This window comes from Eschrichtius robustus, chromosome 3 (genome assembly GCF_028021215.1).
Source record: "Eschrichtius robustus isolate mEscRob2 chromosome 3, mEscRob2.pri, whole genome shotgun sequence".
NCBI lineage: Eukaryota > Metazoa > Chordata > Mammalia > Artiodactyla > Eschrichtiidae > Eschrichtius > Eschrichtius robustus.
The window spans coordinates 104,568,772-104,592,427 of NC_090826.1; the positions used below are offsets into that span (position 1 = coordinate 104,568,772).

Consider the following 23,656-nt stretch of genomic DNA (forward strand, 5'->3'; position numbering starts at 1 on the left):
CTATCTCCTAATGAAGTACACTTGAGAATTGAAGATACTGACATTCATTGCTGCTGTTCAAAGTATTGGCAGTCAGTGGATAACTAATCCCAAGGCAGCGAAGATAAAATGCTATAGGGAGGGCTTCCTTGGTGGCGCAGTGGTTGAGAATCTGCCTGCCAATGCAGGGGACATGGGTTCGAGCCCTGGTCTGGGAGGATCCCACATGCCGCGGAGCAACTGGGCCCGTGAGCCACAATTACTGAACCTGCACGTCTGGAGCCTGTGCTCCGCAATAAGAGAGGCCGCGATAGTGAGAGGCCCGCGCGCTGTGATGAGGAGTGGCCCCCGCTCGCCGCAGCTGGAGAGAGCCCTCGCACGGAAACGAAGACCCAACACAGCCATAAATAAATTAATTAATTAATTAAAAAAAATGCTATAGGGAGCTCTCTTGTGTGAAATATCTCAAAAGCAAAGCCATAGCCTCTCTCTCCGTAATAATGATGCACTTTACCTGAAAGGTGTTTCCTTCGGGATCCATGACCTCACAGATAACCTCTGATGTGTGCTTCATGATGTAACTGCTAGCTCTCAGCTGCTCACGTTTTTGAAAAGGATGGTATATATCACTGCTTGATTCATGGCAATATATAGCTGAACAGTCCCTATCAATATGAAGACAGCCTGTGTTTGGAGGTAACACCTGGAAGGGTAACAGGAAGAGAGATATTATTAAAAATTTCTTGTTTGATTTGAGGGATTTATAAAATCATTTAAGGAAAAAAATTATCCATAGAACCCAGACACAAACTGTGTTTCCAGAAAGAAAACAAGAGAAGACTTAAGTTTTGGGAAGGACTACTTAATAAGGAGTCAAACTGATTAGGATATAATTGCTACTGTGTCTCATATTTTATCTACTCACTTTAATATTTCTTCCAAGTAATTGCTTCGTGCCTTATTTCAGATGTTTAACATAAAATATTAAAAACATATTTTAACTTAAGTAAACACACTTGGCACTATTCAAAACAATTGGAATCCTTTTATGTTCTTCGGCAAGAAGCATCTCCAAGAGGGTAAAAGCTATGGGACAAATGCTTATAGAAGCTTTTATTTATTGTTATTCCTATGGTGGCTGACACAGTCCTTAAGGAATAGCTTTTGTATAATGACTTCTGGTTCAGATAGACTCTTTTTTTGAGATATAATTCACATGGCATAAATTCACTATTTTAAAGTGTATATTCAGTGGATTTTGTATATTCAAAAACTTGTGCAAACATTATCACTAATTCCAGAACATTTTCATCACCCCCCAAAGAAACCCTGATTCCATTAGCAGTCACTCTGCATCACTCCTGCCCCTGACAACCACTGATCTGCTGTCTCTATGGATTTGACTATTTCAGACATTTCATATAAATGGAAGCACGTGATATGTGGCCTCTTTTGTCTGGCTTCTTTTACTTAGCATGATGTTTTCAAGATACATCTATGTTGTAGCATGTATCAATACTTCATTCTGTTTATTTTCACCTGAGTTTAGATGTGTGAGATTTGGAAGTTTTTCTGCTAACATATCCAGATCTCCATAGATTCTATTGTCACTGAGCTCAAGCTTTTTCAATTTAGGTAGTTTGCGGAGATTTGAAACTGAAATCAAGCCTACATTTATTAAACTGAGGAACTCTAAGTTCACAAATTCAGCCATTAAGCCCTCAATTTTCCCATCATTTGATTTGAAATTGTCCCGGACAAGTTCTCAAACAGCTGCCGGGGTTCAGTTCCTCAGCTCCAGAAGGATCTTCCTCTTCATGTCCGTGTTTCTCTCTTCCCCCCTCTTCAAACTTAACTTTCCACGGTGGGGGCAGAGCGGGGAGAGGCGTCCCAGCCTGTGCAGCGAGGGCCGTCGGAAGGGGTTGGCTTGTGGCAGACAGATCAAAACTACAATGAGGTATCACTTCACACAGGTCAGCATGGCCATCGCCAAAAGTCTACAAACAATAAATGCTAGAGATGGTGTGGAGAAAAGGGGACCCTCCTACACTGTTGGTGGGAATGTAAATTGGTACAACCACTATGGAGAACAGTATGGAGGTTCCTTCAAAAGCTAAAAATAGAACTACCATATGATCCAGCAATCCCATTCCTGGGCATATATCTGGAGAAAACTATACTTCAAAAAGATACATGCACCCCAATATTCACTGCAGCACTATTTACAATAGCCAGGACATAGAAACAACCTAAATGTCTACCAACAGAGGAATGGATAAAGAAGATGTGGTACATATATACAATGGAATATTACTCAGCCATAAAAAAGAATGAAATAATGCCATTTGCAGCAACATGCATGGACTTGGAGATTGTTATACTAAGTAAAGTAAGTCAGACAGAGAAAGACAAATATCATTTATATGTGGAATCTAAAAAGAAGATACAAATGAACTTATTAACAAAACAGAAACAGATTCACAGACTTTGAAAACAAACTTATGGTTATCAAAGGGGAAAGATTGGAGGAGGGATAAATTAGGAGTTTGGGATTAATATATACACACTAATCTATATAAAACAGATAATAAACAAGGACCTACTGTATAGCACAGGGAACTCTACTCAATATTCTGTAATAACCTATATGGGAAAAGAATCTGAGAAAGAAAGAATATATGTATATGTATTCACTTTGCTGTACACCTGAAACTAACACAATATTTTAAATCAACTATACTCTAATAGAAAATAAAAATTAAAATATAAAATAAAAATTGAATTAAAATCAATAAAATCTAAAAAGAACTTCATTCTGCTTTATGGATGAATAATATTCCATTGTATGGATATATCAAATTTTGTTTATTCATGAGTTGATGGACATTTGAGTTGTTTTCACAGTCTTGTTATTATTAAAAATGCTGTAATCAACATCTGTGTATAAGTTTTGTGTGGACATATGTTTAATTTCCCTTGGATATCTACCCAGGAGTAGAACTGCTGGGTCGTATGAGAACTCTATTTTTAATTTTTGGCAGAACTGCCAAACTGTTTTCCAAAGTGACTGCACCATTATACATTCTCATTAGCAATTAATGAGGGTTTTACATTTCTTCACATCCCCACTAACACTTATTACTGTCTGTCTCTTCTATATTTTGGAAGAGTTTGTGAAAGATTGTTCAGTGTTAATTCTTCCATAGATGTTTGGTATAATTTACCAATGAAACCATCTGGGCCTGGGCTTTGCTGTCTGCCAAGTTTTAAAATTATTAATTCAATCTCTTTACTTGTTTTAGGTCTATTCTGATATTTTATTTTTTCTCGAGTTAGGTTAGGTAGTTTGTGCCTTTCCAGAAATCTATCCATTTTATCAAGGTTATCTAATTTGTTGATGTATAATTGTTCACAGTATTTCTTTATAATCTTTTTTATTTCTGTAAGGTTGGTAGTAATGTCTTCTCTTTCATTTCTGATTTTAGTAATTTGAGTCTTCTCTCTTCCCACCCCTTCTTTCTCTTTCTGTTTGTCTGTCTATCTCTCCCTGTAAGTCCAGCTAAAGATTTATCAGAGAACCAACTTCTGGTTTTGCTGATTTTTCTCTATTGTTTTCTATTTTTTCATTTATTTCTACTCTAATCTTTACTATTTACTTCCATATGCTTCCTTTGGGTTTAGTTTGCCTTCTTTTTTCTAGTTTCTTAGGGTGGAAAGTTAGGTTATTGATTCAAGATCTTCATTTTTAATATGGGCATTTTGACATTTAAAGTTACATATATATATATACATATATATATATATATAGAGAGAGAGAGAGAGACATTTAAAGATATATATATATATGTGTATATATATAGACATTTAAAGCTATATATATATATATATATATATATAGCTTTTGCTACTTCAATTAAGTTTTGGTATGTTAATTTTATTTTTAGTCATTTTTAGTCATCTCAAAGTATTTTTAAATTTCCTTGTGATTTATTCTTTGTGTTATTTTTCACATATTTGTGCATTTCCCAAACTTCCTTTTGTTATTGATTCCATTGTGTGTTATTTCATTCCGCTGTGGTGGGAGAACATATTTTGTATGATTTCAATCCTTTTTAATCTATTGAGACTTGTTTTGTGGTGTAACACATGGTCTTTCCTGGAGAATGTTCCATTTACACTTGAGCATAATGTATTCGATTACTGAGTGGAGTGTTCTATACTTGTCTAGGAGGTCTGCATGGTTTATTCTGCTGATTAAGTCTTTTATTCTCTTGATCTTATCTATTCTTTTATCCATTACTGAAAGTGAGGTACTAATGTCTCCAAATATTATTGTTGAATTGTCTCTTTCTCCTTTTAAATATGCCAGTTTTTACTATTTAACTGGACATTTTAATTTGTATAGTGCACAACTCTGGAAATACGCATGTGTTTTGGGCTCTGTTGTTAGTGTATAATATGTTTGTAGTTGCCGTCTTCTTGATGGAGTAATCTGTTTATTATTATAACATACCCTCTTTGTTTCTGGTAATATTTTGTTGTAAAGTCTATTTTGTCTGATATTTGTATAGCCACTCAAGTTCCCTTTCAATTACTTATTGCAGGTATATCTTTTTTATCCTTTTACTTTCAACCTATTTGTGTCTTTGACCATAAAGTGTATCTCTTGTTGACAGCATACAGCTGCATCATGCTTTGTAATCCATTCTTCCAATATCTATATTTTGATTGGGTTGTTTAATCCATTTATATTTAATGTAATTACTGATTAGGTCAGATTTGAATCTTCCAAATTTCTATTTCTTTTTTTTTTAACATCTTGATTGGGGTATGATGGCTTTACATTGTTGTGTTAGTTGCTGCTGTATCACAAAGTGAATCAGCTATATGTATACATATATCCCCATATCCTCTCCCTCTTGCATCTCCCTCCCACCCTCCCTATCCCACCCCTCTAGGTGGCCACAAAACACTGAACTGATCTCCCTGTGCTATGTGGCTGCTTTCCACTAGCTATTTTACATTTGGTAGTGTATATATGTAAATACCACTCTATCACTTTGTCCCAGCTTACCCTTCTCCCACCCCGTATCCTCAAGTCCATTCTCTACGTCTGCATCTTTATTCCTGTCATGCCACTAGGTTCATCAGAACCATTCTTTTTTTTTTTAGATTCCATGTATATGTGTTAGCATATGGTGTTTCTTTTCTCTTTCTGACTTACTTCACTCTGTATGACAGACTCTAGGTCCATCCATCTTGCTACAAATAATTCAATTTCATTTCTTTTTATGAGTGAATAATAGTCCATTGTATATATATGCCACATCTTCTTTATCCATTCATCTGTCAATGGACACTTAGGCTGCTTGCAAGTCCTGGCTATTATAAATAGAGCTGCAATGAACATTGTGGTACATGACTCTTTTTGAATTATGGTTTTCTCAGGGAATATGCCCTGTAGTGGGATTGCTGGGTCGTATGGGAGTTCTATTTTTAGTTTTCAAAGGAACCTACATGCTGTTCTCCATAGTAGCTGCATCAATTTACATTCCCACCAACAGTGCAAGAGGGTTCGCTTTTCTCCACACCCTCTCCAGCATTTATTCTTTGTAGATATTTTGATAATGGTCATTCTGACCGGTGTGAGGTGATACCTCATTCTGGTTTTGATTTGCATTTCTCTAATGATTAGTGATGTTAAGCATCCTTTCATATGTTTGTTGGCAATCTGTATATCTTCTTTGGAGAAATGTCTATTTAGGTCTTCCGCCCACTTTTGGACAGGGTTATTAGTTTTTTTGATATTGAGCTGCATGAGCTGCTTGTATATTTTGGAGATTAATCCTTTGTCAGTTGCTTCGTTTGCAAATATTTTCTCCGATTCTGAGGGTTGTCTTTTCGTCTTGTTTATGGTTTCCTTTGCTGTACAAAAGCTTTTAAGTTTCATTAGGTCCCATTTGTTTATTTTTTATTTTATTTCCATTACACAAGGAGGTGGGTCAAAAAGGATCTTTCTGTGATTTATGTCATAGAGTCTTCTGCCTATGTTTTCCTCTAAGAGTTTTATAGTGTCTGGCCTTACATTTAGGTTTTTAATCCATTTTGAGTTTATTTTTGTGTATGGTGTTAGGGAGTGTTCCAATTTCATTCTTTTACATGTAGCTGTCCAGTTTTCCAAGCACCACTTATTGAAGAGGATGTCTTTTCTCCATTGTATATTCATGCCCCTTTTATCAAAGATAAGGTGACCATATGTGAATGGGTTTTTCTCTGGGCTTTCTTTCCTGTCCATTGATCTATATTTCGGTTTTTGTGCCAGTACCATACTGTCTTGACTACTGTAGCTTTGTAGTATAGTCTGAAGTGCAGGAGCCTGATTCCTCCAGCTCCGTTTTTCTTTCTCAAGATTGCTTTGGCTATTCGAGGTCTTTTGTGTTTCCATACAGATTGTGAAATTTTTTGTTCTAGTTCTGTGAAAAATGCTATTGGTAGTTTGATGGGGATTGCACTGAATCTGTAGATTGCTTTGGGTAGTATAGTCAGTTTAACAACATTGATTCTTCCAATCCAAGAACATGGTATATCTCTCCATCTGTTTGTATCATCTTTAATTTCTTTCATCAGTGTCTTATAGTTTTCTGCATACAGGTGTTTTGTCTCCTTAAGTAAGTTTATTCCTAGGTATTTTATTCTTTTTGTTGCAATGGTAAATGGAAGTGTTTCCTTAATTTCTCTTTCAGATTTTTCATCATTAGTATATAGGAACGCAAGAGATTTCTGTGCATTAATTTTGTATCCTGCTACTTTACCAAATTCATTGATTAGCTCTAGTAGTTTTCTGTTAGCATCTTTAGAATTCTCTATGTATAGTATCATGTCATCTCCAAACAGTGACAATTTTACTTCTTCATTTCAAATTTGGATTCTTTTTATTTCTTTTTCTTCTCTGATTGCTGTGGCTAAAACTTCCAGAACTATGTTGAATAATAGTGGTGAGAGTGGGCAACCTGTCTTGTTCCTGATCTTAATAGAAATCGTTTCAATTTTTCAACATTGAGAACAATGTTGGTTGTGGGTTTGTCATGTGTGGCCTTTATTATGTTGAGGTAAGTTCCCTCAATGCCTACTTTCTGGAGAGTTTTTATCATAAATGGATGTTGAATTTTGTCAAAAGCTTTTTCTGCATCTATTGAGATACTCATATGGGTTTTCTCCTTCAATTTGTTAATATGGTTTATCACATTGATTGTGCATATACTGAAGAATCCTTGCATTCCTGGGATAAACCCCACTTGATCATGGTGTGTGATCCTTTTAATGTGCTGTTGGATTCTGTTTGCTGGTATTCTGTTGAGGATTTTTGCATCTATGTTCACCAGTGATATTGGCTGTAGTTTTCTTTAATTGTGACATCTCTGTCTGGTTTTGGTATCAGGGTGATGGTGGCCTCGTATAATGAGTTTGGGAGTGTTCCTCCCTCTGCTACATTTTGGAAGTGTTTGAGAAGGAGAGGTGTTAGCTCTTCTCAAAATGTTTGATAGCATTCGCCTGTGAAGCCATCTGGTCCTGGGCTTTTGTTTGCTGGAATATTTTCTTTTTTTTAAAAACATCTTTGTTGGAGTATAATTGCTTTACAATAGTGTGTTAGTTTCTTCTTTATAACAAAGTGAATCAGTTATACATATACATATGTCCCCATATCTCTTCCCTCTTGCATCTCCCTCCCTCCCATCCTCCCTATCCCACCCCTCTAAGTGGTCACAAAGCACCGAGCTGATCTCCCTGTGCTATGCGGCTGCTTCCCACTAGCTATCTATTTTACGTTTGGTAGTGTATATATGTCCATGCCTCTCTCTCACTTTGTCCCAACTTACCCTTCCCCCTCCCCGTATCCTCAAGTCCATTCTCTAGTAGGTCTGTGTCTTTATTCCCGTCTGGCCCCTAGGTTCTTCATGACCACTATTTTTATTATTATTTTTTTTAGATTCCATATATATGTGTTAGCATATGGTATTTGTTTTTCTCATTCTGACTTACTTCACTCTGTATGACAGACTCTAGGTCCATCCACCTCACTACAAATAACTCAATTTCGTTTCTTTTTATGGCTGAGTAATATTCCATTGTATATATTTGCCACAAATCACAGTTTCATTTTCAGCACTTGTGTTTGTTCTGTATACATTTTCTATTTCTTCCTGGTTCAGTCTCGGAAGGCTGTGCTTTTCTAAAAATTTGTCCATTTTTTCCAGGTTGTCCATTTTCTTGGCATATAGTTGCTTGTAGTAATCTCTCATGATCCTTTGTATTTCTGCAGTGTCAGTTGTTACTTCTCCTTTTTCATTTCTAATTATGTTGATTTGAGTCTTCTCCCTTTTTTTCTTGACGAGTCTGACTAATGGTTTATCAATTTGTTTATCTACTCAAAGAACCAGCTTTTAGTTTTATTGATCTTTGCTATCGTTTCCTTCATTTCTTTTTCATTTATTTCTGATCTGATCTTTATGATTTCTTTTCTTTGGCTAACTTTGGGGTTTTTCTGTTCTTCTTTCTCTAATTGCTTTAGGTGTAAGATTGTTGTTCATTTGAGATTTTTTGTGTTTCTTGCAGTAGGATTGTATTGTCATAAACTTCCCTCTTAGAACAGCTTTTGCTGCATCCCATAGGTTTTGGGTCATCATGTTTTCATTGTCCTTTGTTTCTAGGTAATTTTGATTTTGTCTTTGATTTCTTCAGTGATCTGCTGGTTATTTTGTTTAGCCTCCATGTGTTTGTATTTTTTACAGTTTTTTTTTCCTGTAATTGCTATCTAGTCTCATAGCATTGTTGTTGGAAAAGATACTTGATACGAATTCAATTTTTCTAAATTTACTGAGGCCTGATTTGTGACCCAAGATATGATCTATCCTGGAGAATGGTCCATGAGCTCTTGAGAAGAAAGTGTATTCTATTGTTTTTGGATACAATGTCCTATAAATATCAATTAAGTCTATCTTGTTTAAAGTGTCATTTAAAGCTTGTGTTTCCTTATTTATTTTCATTTTGGTTCATCTGTCCATTGGTGAAAGTGGGTGTTAAAGTCCCCTACTATGATTGTGCTACTGTCGAATTCCCTTTTATGGCTGTTAGCATTTGCCATATGTATTGAGGTCCTGCTATGTTGAGTGCATAAATATTTACAATTGTTATATCTCCTTTTGGATCGATCCCTTGATCATTATGTAGTGTCCTTCTTTGTCTCTTGTAATAGTCTTTATTTTAAAGTCTATTTTGTCTGATATGAGAATTGCTACTCCACCTTTCTTTTGATTTCCATTTGCATGGAATATTTTTTCCATCCCCTCCCTTTCAATCTGTATGTTTCCTCAGGTCTGAAGAGGTCTCTTGTAGGCAGCATATATATGGGTCTTGTTTTTGTATCCATTCAGCCAGTCTGTGTCTTTTGGTTGGAACATTTAATCCATTTACATTTAAGGTAATTATCGATATGTATGTTCCTATTACCATTTTCTTAATTGTTTTGGGTTTGTTTTTGTAGGTCGTCTCTTCTCTTGTGTTTTCTGCCTAGAGAAGTTCCTTTAGCGTTTGTTGTAAAGCTGGTTTGCTGGTGCTGAATTCTCTTAGCTTTTGCTTGTCTGTAAACGTTTTAATTTCTCCATCGAATCTGAATGAGATCCTTGCTGGGTAGAGTAACCTTGGTTGTAGGTCTTTCCCTTTTATCACTTTAAATATGTCCTGCCACTCCCTTCTGGCTTGCAGAGTTTCTGCTGATAGATCAGCTGTTAACCTTATGGGGATTCCCCTGTATGTTATTTGTTGCTTTTCCCTTGTTGCTTTTAACATTTTTTCTTTATATTTAATTTTTGAGAGTTTGATTAACATGTGTCTTGGCGTGTTTCTCCTTGGATTTATCCTGTATGGGACTCTCTGCACTTCCTGGACTTGATTGACTATTTCCTTTCCCATATAGGGAAGTTTTCAACTAATCTCTTCAGATATTTTCTCAGTCCCTTTCTTTTTCTCTTCTTCTTCTGAGACCCCTATAATTCGAATGTTGGTGCATTTAATGTTGTCTCAGAGGTGTCTGAGATTGTCCTCCATTCTTTTTTTTTTTATTCTGCTCTGTGGTAGTTATTTCCACTACTTTAACTTCTAGGTCACTTATCCATTCTTCTCCCTCAGTTATTCTGCTATTGATTCCTTCTAGAGAATTTTTAATTTCATTTACTCTGTTGTTAATCATTGTTTGTTTGCTCTTTAGTTCTTCTAAGTCCTTGTTAAACGTTTCCTGTATTTTCTCCATTCTATTTCCAAGATTTTGGATCATCTTTACTATCATTACTCTGAATTCTTTTTCAGGTAGAATGCCTATTTCCTCTTCATTTGTTTGGCCTGGTGGGTTTTTACCTTGCTCCTTCATGTGCTGCATATTTCTCTGTCTTCTCATTTTGCTTAACTTACTGAGTTTGGGGGTCTCCTTTTTGCAGGCTGCAGGTTCGTAGTTCCTGTTGTTATTGGTGTCTGCCCCCAGTGTGTAAGGTTAGTTCAGTGGGTTGTTTTGGCTTCCCGTTGGAAAGGACTGGTGCCTGTGTTCTGGTGGTTGAGACTGGATCTTGTCTTTCTGGTGGGCAGGACCGCGTCCAGTGGTGTGTTTTGTGGTGTCTGTGAACTTATTATGACTTTAAGCAGCCTCTCTGATAATGGGTGGTGTTGTGTTCCTGTCTTGCTAGTTTTTTGGCATGGGGTGTCCAGCACTGGAGCTTGCTGGTCGTTGGAGCTGTGTCTTAGCATTGAGATGGAGATCTCTGGGAGAGTTCTCACCGATTGATATTACAAGGGGCCGGGAGGTCTCTGGTGGTCCAATATCCTGTCCAGAGAGCTCAGGCCTGTCCGGTGTCAGGCCTGAGCTCTCCCACCTCAGAGGCTCAGGCCTGACACCCGGTCAGAGCACCAAGACCCTGTCAGCCACACAGCTTGATGAAGAAGGCTGCAACACGATGATGGCATGAATGTAAGTCTCTATTTGTTTTCTATATGTCTTATGTCTCTGGTTTCCCCTCTATTCATCCATTACTGCTTTCTTTTGTTTTAAATAGATATCTTGAAGTGTGCCATTTCAATTCCCTTGTTTCTTTTATATATATTTTTGAGTTGTTTTCTTAGTTTTTCTTGGGTATTACAAACAACATCTCAATTTATAACTATCTAGATTAAATTGATACTAAGAATTTCAATATTATACAAAATCTTTGCTCCATATAGCTCTATTCCTCTTCCCTTCATGTTATTATTATCGAAAATTTCATCTTTATACATTATAAGCACATAAATGTACTTTTATAATTATTGCCTTATGCAGTTGACTTTTAAATCCAAATGAAAAAAAAGTCACAAAAATACATGTATACTGTCTTTTATATTTACCTATGTAGTTACCTTTACCATTGCTCTTTATTTATTTGTGTGTATTTGAGTTACTGTGTAATGTTCTTTCATTTCAGCCTGAAGGATTCCCTTTAGATTTTCTTGTAGGGGACGTCTAAGAGCAATGAATTTTCTCAGTTTTTGTTTTTCTGGAACTATCTTGATTTTTTCATTTTAGAAGGATAATTTTACTGAATGAGTTTTTGTTGATGATTTTTTCTTTAAGCATTTTGAATATGTCATCTCACTGCCTTCTAGACTCCATAGTTTCTGATGAGAAATCAGCTATTAATCTTATTGGAGATCCCTCATATTTGATGAGTCTTTTCTCATTGCTTTCAAGATTCTCTCTTTGTCTTTGACAGTTTGATTATGATGTGTTTAGGTGTGGAACTCTCTGAGTTTATCCTACTTGAAGTTTGTCGAGATTCTTGCATGTATAGACAGTTTTTATCAAATTTGGGAAGTTTTAAGCCATTATTTCTTCAAATAATATTTCTGCCCTTCTCTCTTTTCCTTCTCAGACTCTCAATATGCATGTGTTAGTATGCCTTATGGTGTCCCACAGGTCTCTGAGGCTCTGTTCATTTTTCTTCTTTTTTTTTCTCTCTCTTCCTCAGATTGGTTAATCTCAACTGACCTATTTTCAAGTTTGCTGATTATTTCCTCTGGCAGCTAAAATTTGATGTTGAGCCTCATTAGTAAATTTTTCATTACAGTTATTATGCTTTCCAACTCCAGAATTTCTATGTGGTTCTTTCTTAAAAAAAAAATAATTTCTATGTATTGATATTCTATACTTGGCGAAAAACCATTCTCATACTTTGCTTTAGTTCTTTACACAAGGTTTCTCTCAGTTTTTTAAACATAACAGCTGACTTAAATTTCTTTGTCTATTTAAGTGCAAAGTCTGGGTTTCCTCAGGGGTAGTTTCTATTGATTGCTTCCTCCTTCCCCATCCCTGTTTATGGGTCATAATTTTCCTTTTTCCCCCCATGTCTCATAATTTTTTGTTGAAAACTGGACATTTCAAGTATTATAATGTACAACTCTGGAAATTAGATCCTTTCCCCAGGGCTTGTTATTGTTGCTTTGTTGTTGTTGCTGTTTATTCAGTGATTTCCCTGAACTATTTTTTTAAAGTTTATGTTTACTGTCATGAGTGGGCCTAACATGTTTGTTTGGTTGCTTAGAGGTCTGCTCATAACTGGGCAGATATTTTCTTAAGTACTTTACACTAATAGGTCTTTCAGCTTCTGCTGAGGGCTCCATTTGCATATTGACGTATTTTTTTAATGCTCTAGCAGGAAGTTTGTAATTCCACCTTAGCTTCACCCCCTGCTTGTGCAGAGCCTCTTGATCAGCAAGAGTGAAAGATCAGGGCTTTCTGAGTTCTTTTATGGGCATGCACACAGCCCTGCACTTGAGTATGGCTTTCCAGATTCCAGGGAATACCTCAGAGTTTTCAAAGCCCTCTGTGGACTTCTTGTTCCCCTTCTCTTCCTTTTAACTCTTTTGTTCAGCCTCTTGTTTGTTATTGCCACTTCAACAGCTATAATGTTAAATAATTATCTCTGTTTGGGGAAAAGGCTGTTTTTAGGGAGTGAGCTCAGAGTCGGATCAAATAAAGACTATCCCTGTGAGTGGGTGTTCCCAGGGAACGGCCAGACAGTTCAAACACTGACAATATTTTGTGGAGCTCTAAATCTTTTCTTCTTCTTTGAGTGGCTGCTGGCTTGCTGGCTTTCACTGCTATTTTGCATGTAAGAGCGTTGATTTTCAAGGCTACCATGGAGCTGGGGGAGGGGAGGGGAATATGGCAAGTGAAATCACCGCAATTCTTGCTGTTCTTCCCAAGATTCAGTCCTTTTTTTTTTTTTTGTCTTTAAATAAACAATCCTCAGACTATTGTAATCCTTTGGTTAATTTCTAGACTTCTGAAAAAGTTGATTTTGACAATACTTCCAGGTTTCTAGTTGTTTTTAGGGAGAGTAGATTTTCAGAAGTCCTTACTCCACCCTTGTGGAAGTTTCTCATATTGACTCTTCACCATTCCCCAGGCCCAGAGAACTCCACTGGACCTTGATGAGTTCTGAGGCTTCTCTGTGGTTTCAGGCACATTTTAGAGTAGGCACTGGTGGCTGGTTAAGTTTTCAATTTTCCCAGCCTCCACAGGTCCTCATCAAAATGGATCCAAACTGTCAGATTGACTCTGTAATTTACTGAAAGCTGCTCTGGACAGAAAAAGATGGCCTATAACTTCCACAATTAAGACATGCCATAGGTGAAGGAACCATATAGAAGAGCCAAAAGGAAAACCTATAAAAAGGAGATGCCCTGCCTTCTAGGAAGTTAATCTGGACAAACAGCTGTGCTGAAGCATAGAGACTCAACATAAAAAGTACAGCAATGACTCATATATGTATGTATGTATGTATGTTAGCAAATAAAATTCTCATGGTTTTACATACCTATACTGTTCAGAATTTACTATAAGATTTGCCTCTTTCAACTGATTTCACACACTGAGTAGAGGACAAGGCACCCTCCATTATGATGTTTCTTTGTGGTAGTACTGACAAAGACAAGGACTTTTAAAGTTCTTTTCAGTAGTATTCCTAAGAATGCTTCTTACATTTCTCTATCTTCCCGCAAAGGAGTCAGGATCAGACTGGTATAGAAGAGTAGTCAAAAGCTTAGTCTAACACACACACACATACACAGACACACCTTTCCCCAGAAAGACAATAGGTCTTCTGGTCTAGGGAAACAGGTTTTAGTTCCTAAACCCAGGGACAGAGAAAGATTTCCCATGGGAGATAACAGACCCATTATTTGTCATCTTGTCTTCTTGAAACCCTCCAGCTGGGTGGATGTTCCCACCCCCACTTGTGGCACATTATAATCATAGAAGATAACAATTGTTACACCCACCTCCTTTTTGATGTTTTGAATAATCTTTCTAGTGCTGCCAAGGTACAATAGTGGCCAATATCAAGCTCTACTCTCTCTTTCATACATTGCCTAAAATCCGGCCTCCCTCATCACACTGCCCAATGTTCTCATGCTGGTGAGTGAGGAAATAAATGACAAATGTGCCAAGTCCAACAGAAGACAGGCAGAAGGTATTTTTGAATGCCAGCTTTCAATTCTATAAAACCACAGAATTACAAAATAGGTGCAGCTAAACTTACTTAGAGGTTTTTTTTCCAGTTGGGAACAAAGATATGTGTGTTTCTCAATAAGGAGCGATCAAGGTTGATCCTTCCTTAGTCTGTGTTTCAGGAGATTGGGCAAACAAGCGGCTATACAATAGTGTCAGGCACTGAAGGTCTCCAAGTTGGATCTCTTTTCTGTTACGTCTCTTCGTTCAGTGGTAACTGTCATTGGTGTTAAAATTCCTTTGCCCCCATAGTTGTAACGATTAGAGTCTGGGGCCGTGATAAAAATAAGGTCTCATCACAGCATCTTAAGAGAGTCTCATCATATCTGGTAGGACATATGATACTGGCACATGGATGCTGCCTAAAAAATTGGACATTCTGAATGCTATATAGGAAAAAAAGCACCCCCTTCTCCAACTGCAACAGTTCACAGTCATCTCTCACTTTCAGCACCTTCTTTGCCACACAAGGATCTGCACAGGGTAAAGAGGGTGTAGGATAACATTATCGGGAGAGATGGGAGGGATAAACTGGCTTCAACAGCTTTCACAGCAACAAACATTTGTCACTGAGGTCTTTGTCCATCATCTTCTGGCTTCGAGCTCTCAGTATCCTATGACCTTAGATGTGACACCCTGGCACTTGTGTTCCTTCTCCAGCAAGTGGAAAGGCAAAGGCAAATCCTTCTAAGACTGAAGGGACTGCAGGCTGAACCCGGGTGATTGTGTTTAATGGGGAAATGCAAGGAGGCAGAGGAGTTTCTAACAGTGTTCCTCCCCAGCCCTCCAAAGTCAAAGCTGTGCTTCAGCTGGGCTAGCTGTCCTTCCATCCTGTGGGGCCATGAGGTAGAGTGGGGACAGACTGGAGGTGGGAAGGATGGGAGAGAAAGAATGAATAAGAGGTGGCAGGAGGTGAAGCTGGTCTGGTAGGGACAGGCCAGCACTGAATGCTTCTAACACCCACGGTGCCCATCACCTACCACATAAAGGATCCCCAGCAAATACACTCTGGTTTATAAGCTTGATCCCCAAATACCCAAGAATTTAAAGACAAGCAGGACTATGTTTTTCTGGAATGGATTGTAAAAAGACGGTGAATAAATGAAAAGAGATTGAGAAGTGTGTTCTCAGATCCGCTGAGACAAGAGATCAACAGTCGTGCACGTGGCAGGACTGGTCACTGCCCCCCGAGGAGTGGGTTTTCTTAGTCAAATTGACACTTACCTTTGGCACCCCTCATCCTCCCCCAGACCCACCTGGTACGTTCCCTGTGGCTTTGCGATGATAGACGTCCCATCCCCAAAGGTGGTGCAGCAGCTACTGTCCTCGCAGTTGGTGATGACAGTGGCGTAGTGTGAACTTTCAATCCGCATGCACTTCACCTGCCTGGTGATCCTCTGAGGACCTTCGTCTGTGGGTAAATGCAAGGGAAGCGGGTCTGATAGGACGCACACATGGGGAACATGCCTGCCATCTGACTCTGACTGCGCTCCTGCCTCCTGGCTACCTGGACTCGAAGTCAAGATTCAGCGCTGAGAACTCACTCCATGGGGCTGGAGTGCGGGCTACTCTCTATGTCAACGCAGTCATTCTTCCAGAATATCTCTTAATTTAGTGTGCTCTTTTGTTCTCACCATTCTTTTTATTTTGAGAAATTGAAAACATCCGGAAAATCACAAAATATAATTTAACTATTCATGCTCACTAATCAAAATTAACATTTGTTAATATTTTGCCATATTTGCTTCATTTTTAATATGTACATAAGAGGAAAAATACAGATAAAGTTGAAGTTTACTGCTCTCCTTATCTCTGGGTTTATTCCTTTTTCTCACAATCCATTTTTATACTTTTATAAAAATGTATGTATCAAAAACAACATATAGTATTTTGTGTACTTTAAATTTGCATAAGTTATATATTACTCTATGTATCATTCTACACCTGAATTTTTAACTTAACAATGTTTTGAGACCTTTAGTCATCTTGATATATATATGTGTGTGTGTGTAAATAGGTGCATGTATGTGTGTACTTCATTCCTTTTAATTGCTATACAGTACTCCTTTGTAAGCATATACCACATTTTACTTTTCTATTCCGCTGTTGATGGACATTTGTTTTCCCAATATTTTAATATTAAACTTGGTGTTGCAAGTAGCACCGCTATACCTGTTTCCTTGTTCAAATGTATAAGAGTGTCTTTCTATATATACCCAGAAGTAGAGTTAGTGTATCATATGATATGCACATTTTCAATTTACCAGATATTTAAAAATTGCCCACCCAAGTGGCTCTTTTAATTTTCACTCTAACTAGCAGGGTGGAAAGGTTCCTCTTTTTCCAGTCACTTGCCCATTTGTTGCACTTAATTTGGCAATGAAGCATTTAAACAAACTCTGGAATTAAAGAAAAGTGAGTCGGAATAATTTTTATTTAAAAATCTTTTTTAAATTTAGCTTAGGAAGGGTGGTAGGCTTTTAGATAATATGAAAGACTCTGGTTCATTAGTAGCTGCCACTGGCTTTTCTCTTATATCACCTTTCTGATAATGAGAATTGTCAGACAGAATTGAAGGAGGACCTACCTGAGGTCACCTATGTATGCAAATTAGATTCCTTAAGGATCAAAGGAAACAGGTCTGGGATCTAATGTGCAGGACAGTTGAGTCATGATTATTAACTTTTAGTTGCTACCAATCCAGGCTGTAAGTTTTTAGTGGTAAAAATGGAAAAGGCACTATTACTATCCATCAGCCAACTAGAGCCGTTATCACTTCCACGTCAGCTGAGGCTAAAGATCATAATAAAGGGCCTCATTTGGATTGCATGAGTATTCTTTGGTTGAAATGAATTCTTCAAAAAAATTATTTTTCTTATGTGTATTTTCAAAAATCAGTGAGGTTTCTACCTATCTTATTGTAAAGACATAGAATATTGTCATCTACTTGAAAAAGAATTTGAAAAAGAAGAGATACATGTATATGTATAACTGAATCACTCTGCTCTACGCCTGAAACTAACACAACATTGTTAATCAACTCTACTCCAATATAAAAGAAAAATTTTAAAAAAAGAAAAAAAAAAACTCACCTGTCTCTTGATCATCCGGAGAAATAATCTGATCTTCATAAACTTGATAAAAGGTTGTGATTCTGGTACCATCAGCATGATCCACTATCCGAGTACCATCTTTCTTTTCAACGATGATCACTTTGTCTTCTCGAGTTGTCATAACCTGAACATACAAAGGCAGAGCACCATCATTTGGTCAGGTGGTTAATCCCAAGTGTGCTTATTTTTACACCCCATTGATTACCATCAAAATCCTGGTTATTTAGAAGTAAAAGTTTTATCTCATCTACTTGATCTAATCTTTATAACAATCCTGGGAGGCAGGCAATGATATCCCTATTTTACGGATGAGGAAATTCAGGCTTAGAGAAGTTATGAAACTTGCTGAAGGTCACTCAGTACGTGCCAGAGCTGATGCTGGACTAAGACTGTCTGACTTCAAAACTGGTGCTTCTTCCATGGTCGCACATTTGTGAGTAAAAAGTGAACGTCAGGACTGATCTGACCCACGTATGTCCAGGAAAATGGTCCCAGGTCCTGCTCCCTTGGAAACTACAGGTTTAAGATAAGCAAGGGACCACTGGTGTCTGTAGTGAGGGTTCTGATGTGGTCTGGTCTCCCCTGAGGAAGCAATGCCAGAGCTTGGATTTTGTGTGTCAGTGCAGGGGGGCAGCATGGGTGAAAGGGGTGCTAGACACAAAGGACCCCAGGGAGCAATGGGCAGAGTGGTGAGAGCAAGGTTAGGAGTGAGGGACCAAACTGGGAAGATTATTAACGACACAGTCTTTATCCCAAGGCAGGCAAATCAGTAGTGAAGGGTTTTAAGTATGTGGACTAGAGTAAGAAACACAGAAGAAATTCATTTAGTCCTAGCAAGTACTTTAGTCTGAAAGAACACTCAGACCTTTGTATCCTGTAGCTAAATGGTTCACCAGAGAAGCTCTAAACCCCCAGCTATGTATGTGTGTGTGAAGATGTGGCAGGCATGGAGATGCATAGCCCAGATCTTCCTTCAAGACAGGATTTGCTCCCCAGCTGTGTGGAGTGAAGTTGGCAAACAGCCTCCAGATGTCAGCTCTTCCAGCATCTGCCTCAGCTGCAGAGAGATGCTTTGCCTGACTCACATTGTTCCAGGTGAACTGGGTCCAGTGACTGAGTGAGGCAGGGGTACACTGATATGGTTCCTGCTCCCAGACTTGGGACATTGGGACAGATGACACTGGCTTCTGAGCTCCTGCCAGCTAACCAAGGCTTTGTGGGGTCTGCATCACAGCTCAGCTTCTCCCTCTGTCCAATCCTGCTTTCTCCCCATTCCTTTCACAAATGGTGTCCCTTATAAATATCTTGTACCACAAACTTCATTTCAGTGTTTGCTTCTGGAGACCCCAGCTGTCAACAATGTATTAAAATTATATAATGCATATTTTAAAATCATTGTTTTCTAACTTATACTGTCCTAACTGTAAGGGACACAATTTGCACTGAAGTGTCCAGATGGATATGAGAGTAAGTTTGCTAGCTATATTTTGACTCAAGTGTCTAGGGCTTTTGGGAGTAGGTCATAATTACATTTTTATCTTTTTATAGTAGGCAGAAATAACTATAAGAGAGAAGTTCACACTGATCATTATTTTAAGTTCTTATCTTTGGCACTCTCAGCCAGTGGTAGATATAGATATGTATATCTGTCTGTCTATCTATCTATCTATCTATCATCTATCTATCTATCTATCTATCTATCTATCTATCTATCTATCTATCTATCTATCTATCGAATGTGTATAACGAGAAATACTGCTGTAGAATGCAGTGACTGAGCATGGACTCTACAGTTAAGCTGTCTGAGTTCAAATTCTGGTTCCACAGCTGGCTGGGTGATTTAGGCAAGTTGCTTACCTTCTCTGGGCCCTAGTTTCCTTATCTGCAAAATGGAGCCAACACTAGTATTCCTCAGAGATGTTATATGGATTAAATGAGATAATGCTGGTAAAGTAATTCACACTTAATTGGTCATCAAGTTAGCAATGATAAATACTAGCTCTTTAACTCGTTTATTTATTTTGGCTGTGCCGCATAGCTTGTGGGATCTTAGTTTCTCAACCAGGGATCGAACTTGGGTCCTTGGCAGTGAAAGTGCAGAGTCCTAACCACTGGACAGCCAGGGAATTCCCTATCTAGTTTAGATATTCACAAATTATTATTCAGAATTATTCCAACATTTTATAACACCACATAACATTGACATTTTCTGATCACCATAGGGTAAGATAATCATTATTTTTAGTGGTGGCAAGAACACAATAGAAAGAATATTTACTGAACACCTGATGGTGCTAAATCTGGTATTAATCTTTTCAACTATTTTAGGTAATGACTATTATTTCCATTTTAGGAGTAAAGAAACCTAGATTAGAAACATTGAAAGTCATATATCTAGTAAGAAGTGTGACTTGGGGTTCAAACCCATGATTGCCTCACAGCAAGGTCAGTGCCACTCCTCTAAAATGTGATACTTCATGTCAGATATCATGAAAACACACATCCATTCTCAATTTTGTTTCATATGATTATTGCCCCTTATTTGCATAATGGTTAAGCATATGAGACCTAGAATACAACCTGGGGGTCCACATTCTGAATCTACCACCTGCTGTGTGATCTTGGAAAAATTATTTAGCCTGTCTGTAGCTTAGTTGTCTCATATGTAAAATGGAAACAACAATAGTTTGTTGTGAGAATTAAACAAGTTAGGATGTGGAAAACACCAAGAACAGGGCCTGGCACACAGTGAGCGCTCAATAAATATTATTACTATTGTTGTGATTGCAATTTCACTGTTGGGTGTCTATGCTTGAATCCAGGCTCCTGGATCTTGGTTTGTGCTTCCATAATGGTGCTAGGTATCAGTAAAGGAAATTGAGTGTCATTAACTAAGAAATATTAATCAAATTTGCATATTAAGCCAAATAATCTGTATCAGGGCTGAATTAAAGTGAGTCATTTGAAGTGACCAAAAAAAAACCATCCTGAGATGATATGTATCTTGAGTCTCACAACAAAGAACTAGCAAACAATGTAAGAGATTATGAAATTATTTCAGAAGTAGGCTGAAGAAGAAAGGAAAACGCATTTGGTTAGATAATGGAATTTATCTCAATAGCAAGCAGACATTTTGCTTTCGACTATCAGCATGTGGTTGTAAACAAGTGCTGGAAGTCCAGAAACCAGAAATAAGGCATGCAGGAAATTCTTTGTCTTGTTAGATTTAGAGGGTGCTGCAAAGCTCCACATAAGATACTAGAGGAATAGCTGAGGAATGGAAAGAGCCCAGTTTTTAGTCCCAACGACTGGTTCTAAACCTGGCTCCAGCACTTCCTGGTCACATTACTTAACTTGCTGAGGCCCAGCTTCCTCATCTGTATAATATACACTGGTGTGAGGCCTGAATGAGAGAATGTATGCAAACCCCCTAACAGAAAGCCTATAGAAAATGCTATTGTGCATCCCAGGGGTTTCCATTTCACATCCACTTGACAGATAAACAAAACCGTTATTTACTATACCACTCATTTGTCACTTTTTCTTAAGTTATAAATAAAATCTTTTTTATAGTTGCTTTGTGGTGGTGTTGAATTTTTGAGTTATTTAATGTGGGCATCTCATTAAATAGACCATAAATTATTTGAAGTCAAGGATCATGAACAAATTTCTATAATTCATGTCAGGTACACACAAAAAGTAGGAATAAATCATAGCCCCTCACTTCTAGAAGATAAGACATATAAACAAATGCATTCAACATAAAGAAATATAGGATATCATTAATCATATGTCTTAAAAGTGGAATAGAAAATTCATGATTTGTCTCTCACTTCAAGAATTAGTATTTCATGATACACTATGCTGGTCAAATGAACCACACAATATTTTTAGATTTGGAAAGATGGATCCATCCATTCATCCATACATCCACTACTTAACAAATAGTTATTGAAAATTTATTATTTGACAGGTATTCCTCCATGTGTTGTTTCAGAACCCTAACGATTTAGAAAAATTTGTAATATATAATAGTTTGCCATACCGTTCCATTGACAGGATCTGTGGTTTTAAAGGATAAAAATGGGGCCAAGTCTGCTATTCTTTCTAATCCTTTGGTGCCAATCCGATTTCCTTGAGGTGTAGTTGTAAACCAGGTGCCTAAGTGAACCTCCATAGGAGTTACTGTTTGAATTGTTTCTGGGGGAGGTTCATGGCTTTCATTTTTATGTGCCATTGATGACTGATTTTTCTGACTTTTTCCTGTGGAAGTTCAAGTAAAATCAAATACAACAAATCAATTATACTCCAACAAAAATTTTAAAATTTTTAAAAAAATTTAAAAAAATCAAATGCAACAATATAACTATAATATCGCTTATATAGAATTATTCATTAAGTTTCAATACAGTGTAGGTTACCTCAGACACATAGAAATTCTAAGTGGTATTCATCAATTATATTATTTCTCAAGAAGCAAAAATTTCAGGTTATAAATATCTTAATCTTGGCACTTGAACCTTGGCTGGATTCCCATCACCTCCCACAAACATACACGTGCATACACAGCTCACTCTCCATGGCACAATACCCATTCTTGTCAATTTCTGTACACTTTTAGGTCTTGCTTACATCGCCCTAGATTCCAGATTTGGGGTCCTGTACCCTGGTTTTCAAAGCCTCCATTTTCTCCTGTGTATCTCTGAAATTTTCAGATTCCTCTTTTTGACTTATTATATTCTAGTATAATAGAGTATGATTTTAACTCTTCATTCCTCTGATTTTGTCATTTTTTTCAGTCACAGGAAACATCTTTCTTCAGCCCTGGATCTGGAGAACATTACCAATCAAGCATATCCTTGGCCTCTCATATGGAGAGGATTTGTACAGTTTAATTACTACATTGATAATCATCTGATACACATCCCCCTGTCAACCCCTCCCCACCCCCATTCAATTAGAACAGGAAGATAGAACTGAAGAAACCTTCATGGAACCCTGTAAATATTATCTCAATCCCTCTATCAAGGTAGATTTACTCCATTTGTATGAATAATAACGAGTAATCTGTAAGCAAAATTTGCCAGTGTTGCCAAGCCTCGATGACGGAGTAAACTCAGACTGAGAAAAAAATTGCAAAAAATATAGTAAAGGATTGTTGCCTCCAGGAAGATCCTTTAGATTCAGACCATGAAATGTGCATCGGGGCATGGATCTTGGTGTAAGATGCAGACTCAACTAATTGGGGGAACCAAAGAAGACAGATATATTTAGCTAAGCCTTTCCATTGTCCTAAGATTTAATTTGGACCTATTTGTATTTCCAGAGCATTAAAAGAGAACTGAAAGATAGACCTGTAGAAATTATTTAGAATGAAGCTCAGAGAGCCAATGTGATAGAAGTAATGAAAGAGAGGTAAAAGCTCTCTAATACACATTTAATTGGAATTCTAGAAGAAGAAGAGAAAGAAATGGATCATAAACAATATTTGAAAAGATAATATTGAGAAAGTTCCACAAGGAATGAAAGATACTAATTTACAGATTCAAGAAGCCCAATGTATTCTCACTTGGATAAATAAAAAGAAATCCACACCTAGTTAAATCATATTGATATTATAATAAAAAAGAAAATATTTTAAAGGCAGTTAGATTGTCTAACAACAATTAGACTTACAGCCAACTTTTCAACAGCAACAGTGGAAGCAAGAAAAATATGAAGAATTATTGTCCACATACTGAGAGAAAATACCTGTCAATCTAGAATTCTACACCCAGTGAAATTATTTTTCAAGAATGAGGACAACATAAAGACATTTTCAGAAAATATCTGTTATGCAATAAATAGCTTAAAACTTCCAGTTAAAACACAAAAATGTCTAATTTTTAAAACATACACCTATATGCTGCTCACAAGACACACTTTTAAACACAAATCATAGAAAGTAAAATAAAGTGTGGAAAAAGTTATACTG

At 37.3% G+C, this 23,656-nt stretch overlaps 1 protein-coding gene across 1 annotated transcript in view; it reads right to left on the reverse strand.

The window, feature by feature from the left end:
* The window catches only part of SPAG17 (sperm associated antigen 17), a 218,408-nt gene that overhangs the window by 48,560 nt on the left and 146,192 nt on the right, over nt 1-23,656 (reverse strand). The window contains exons 29-32 of the mRNA XM_068538157.1: nt 21,728-21,945; nt 17,662-17,806; nt 15,826-15,980; nt 494-682 (exon numbers count right to left, since the gene is read on the reverse strand). Coding sequence (XP_068394258.1) covers nt 494-682; nt 15,826-15,980; nt 17,662-17,806; nt 21,728-21,945 — 707 coding nt within the window. The remainder of the gene's footprint in view (nt 1-493; nt 683-15,825; nt 15,981-17,661; nt 17,807-21,727; nt 21,946-23,656) is intronic.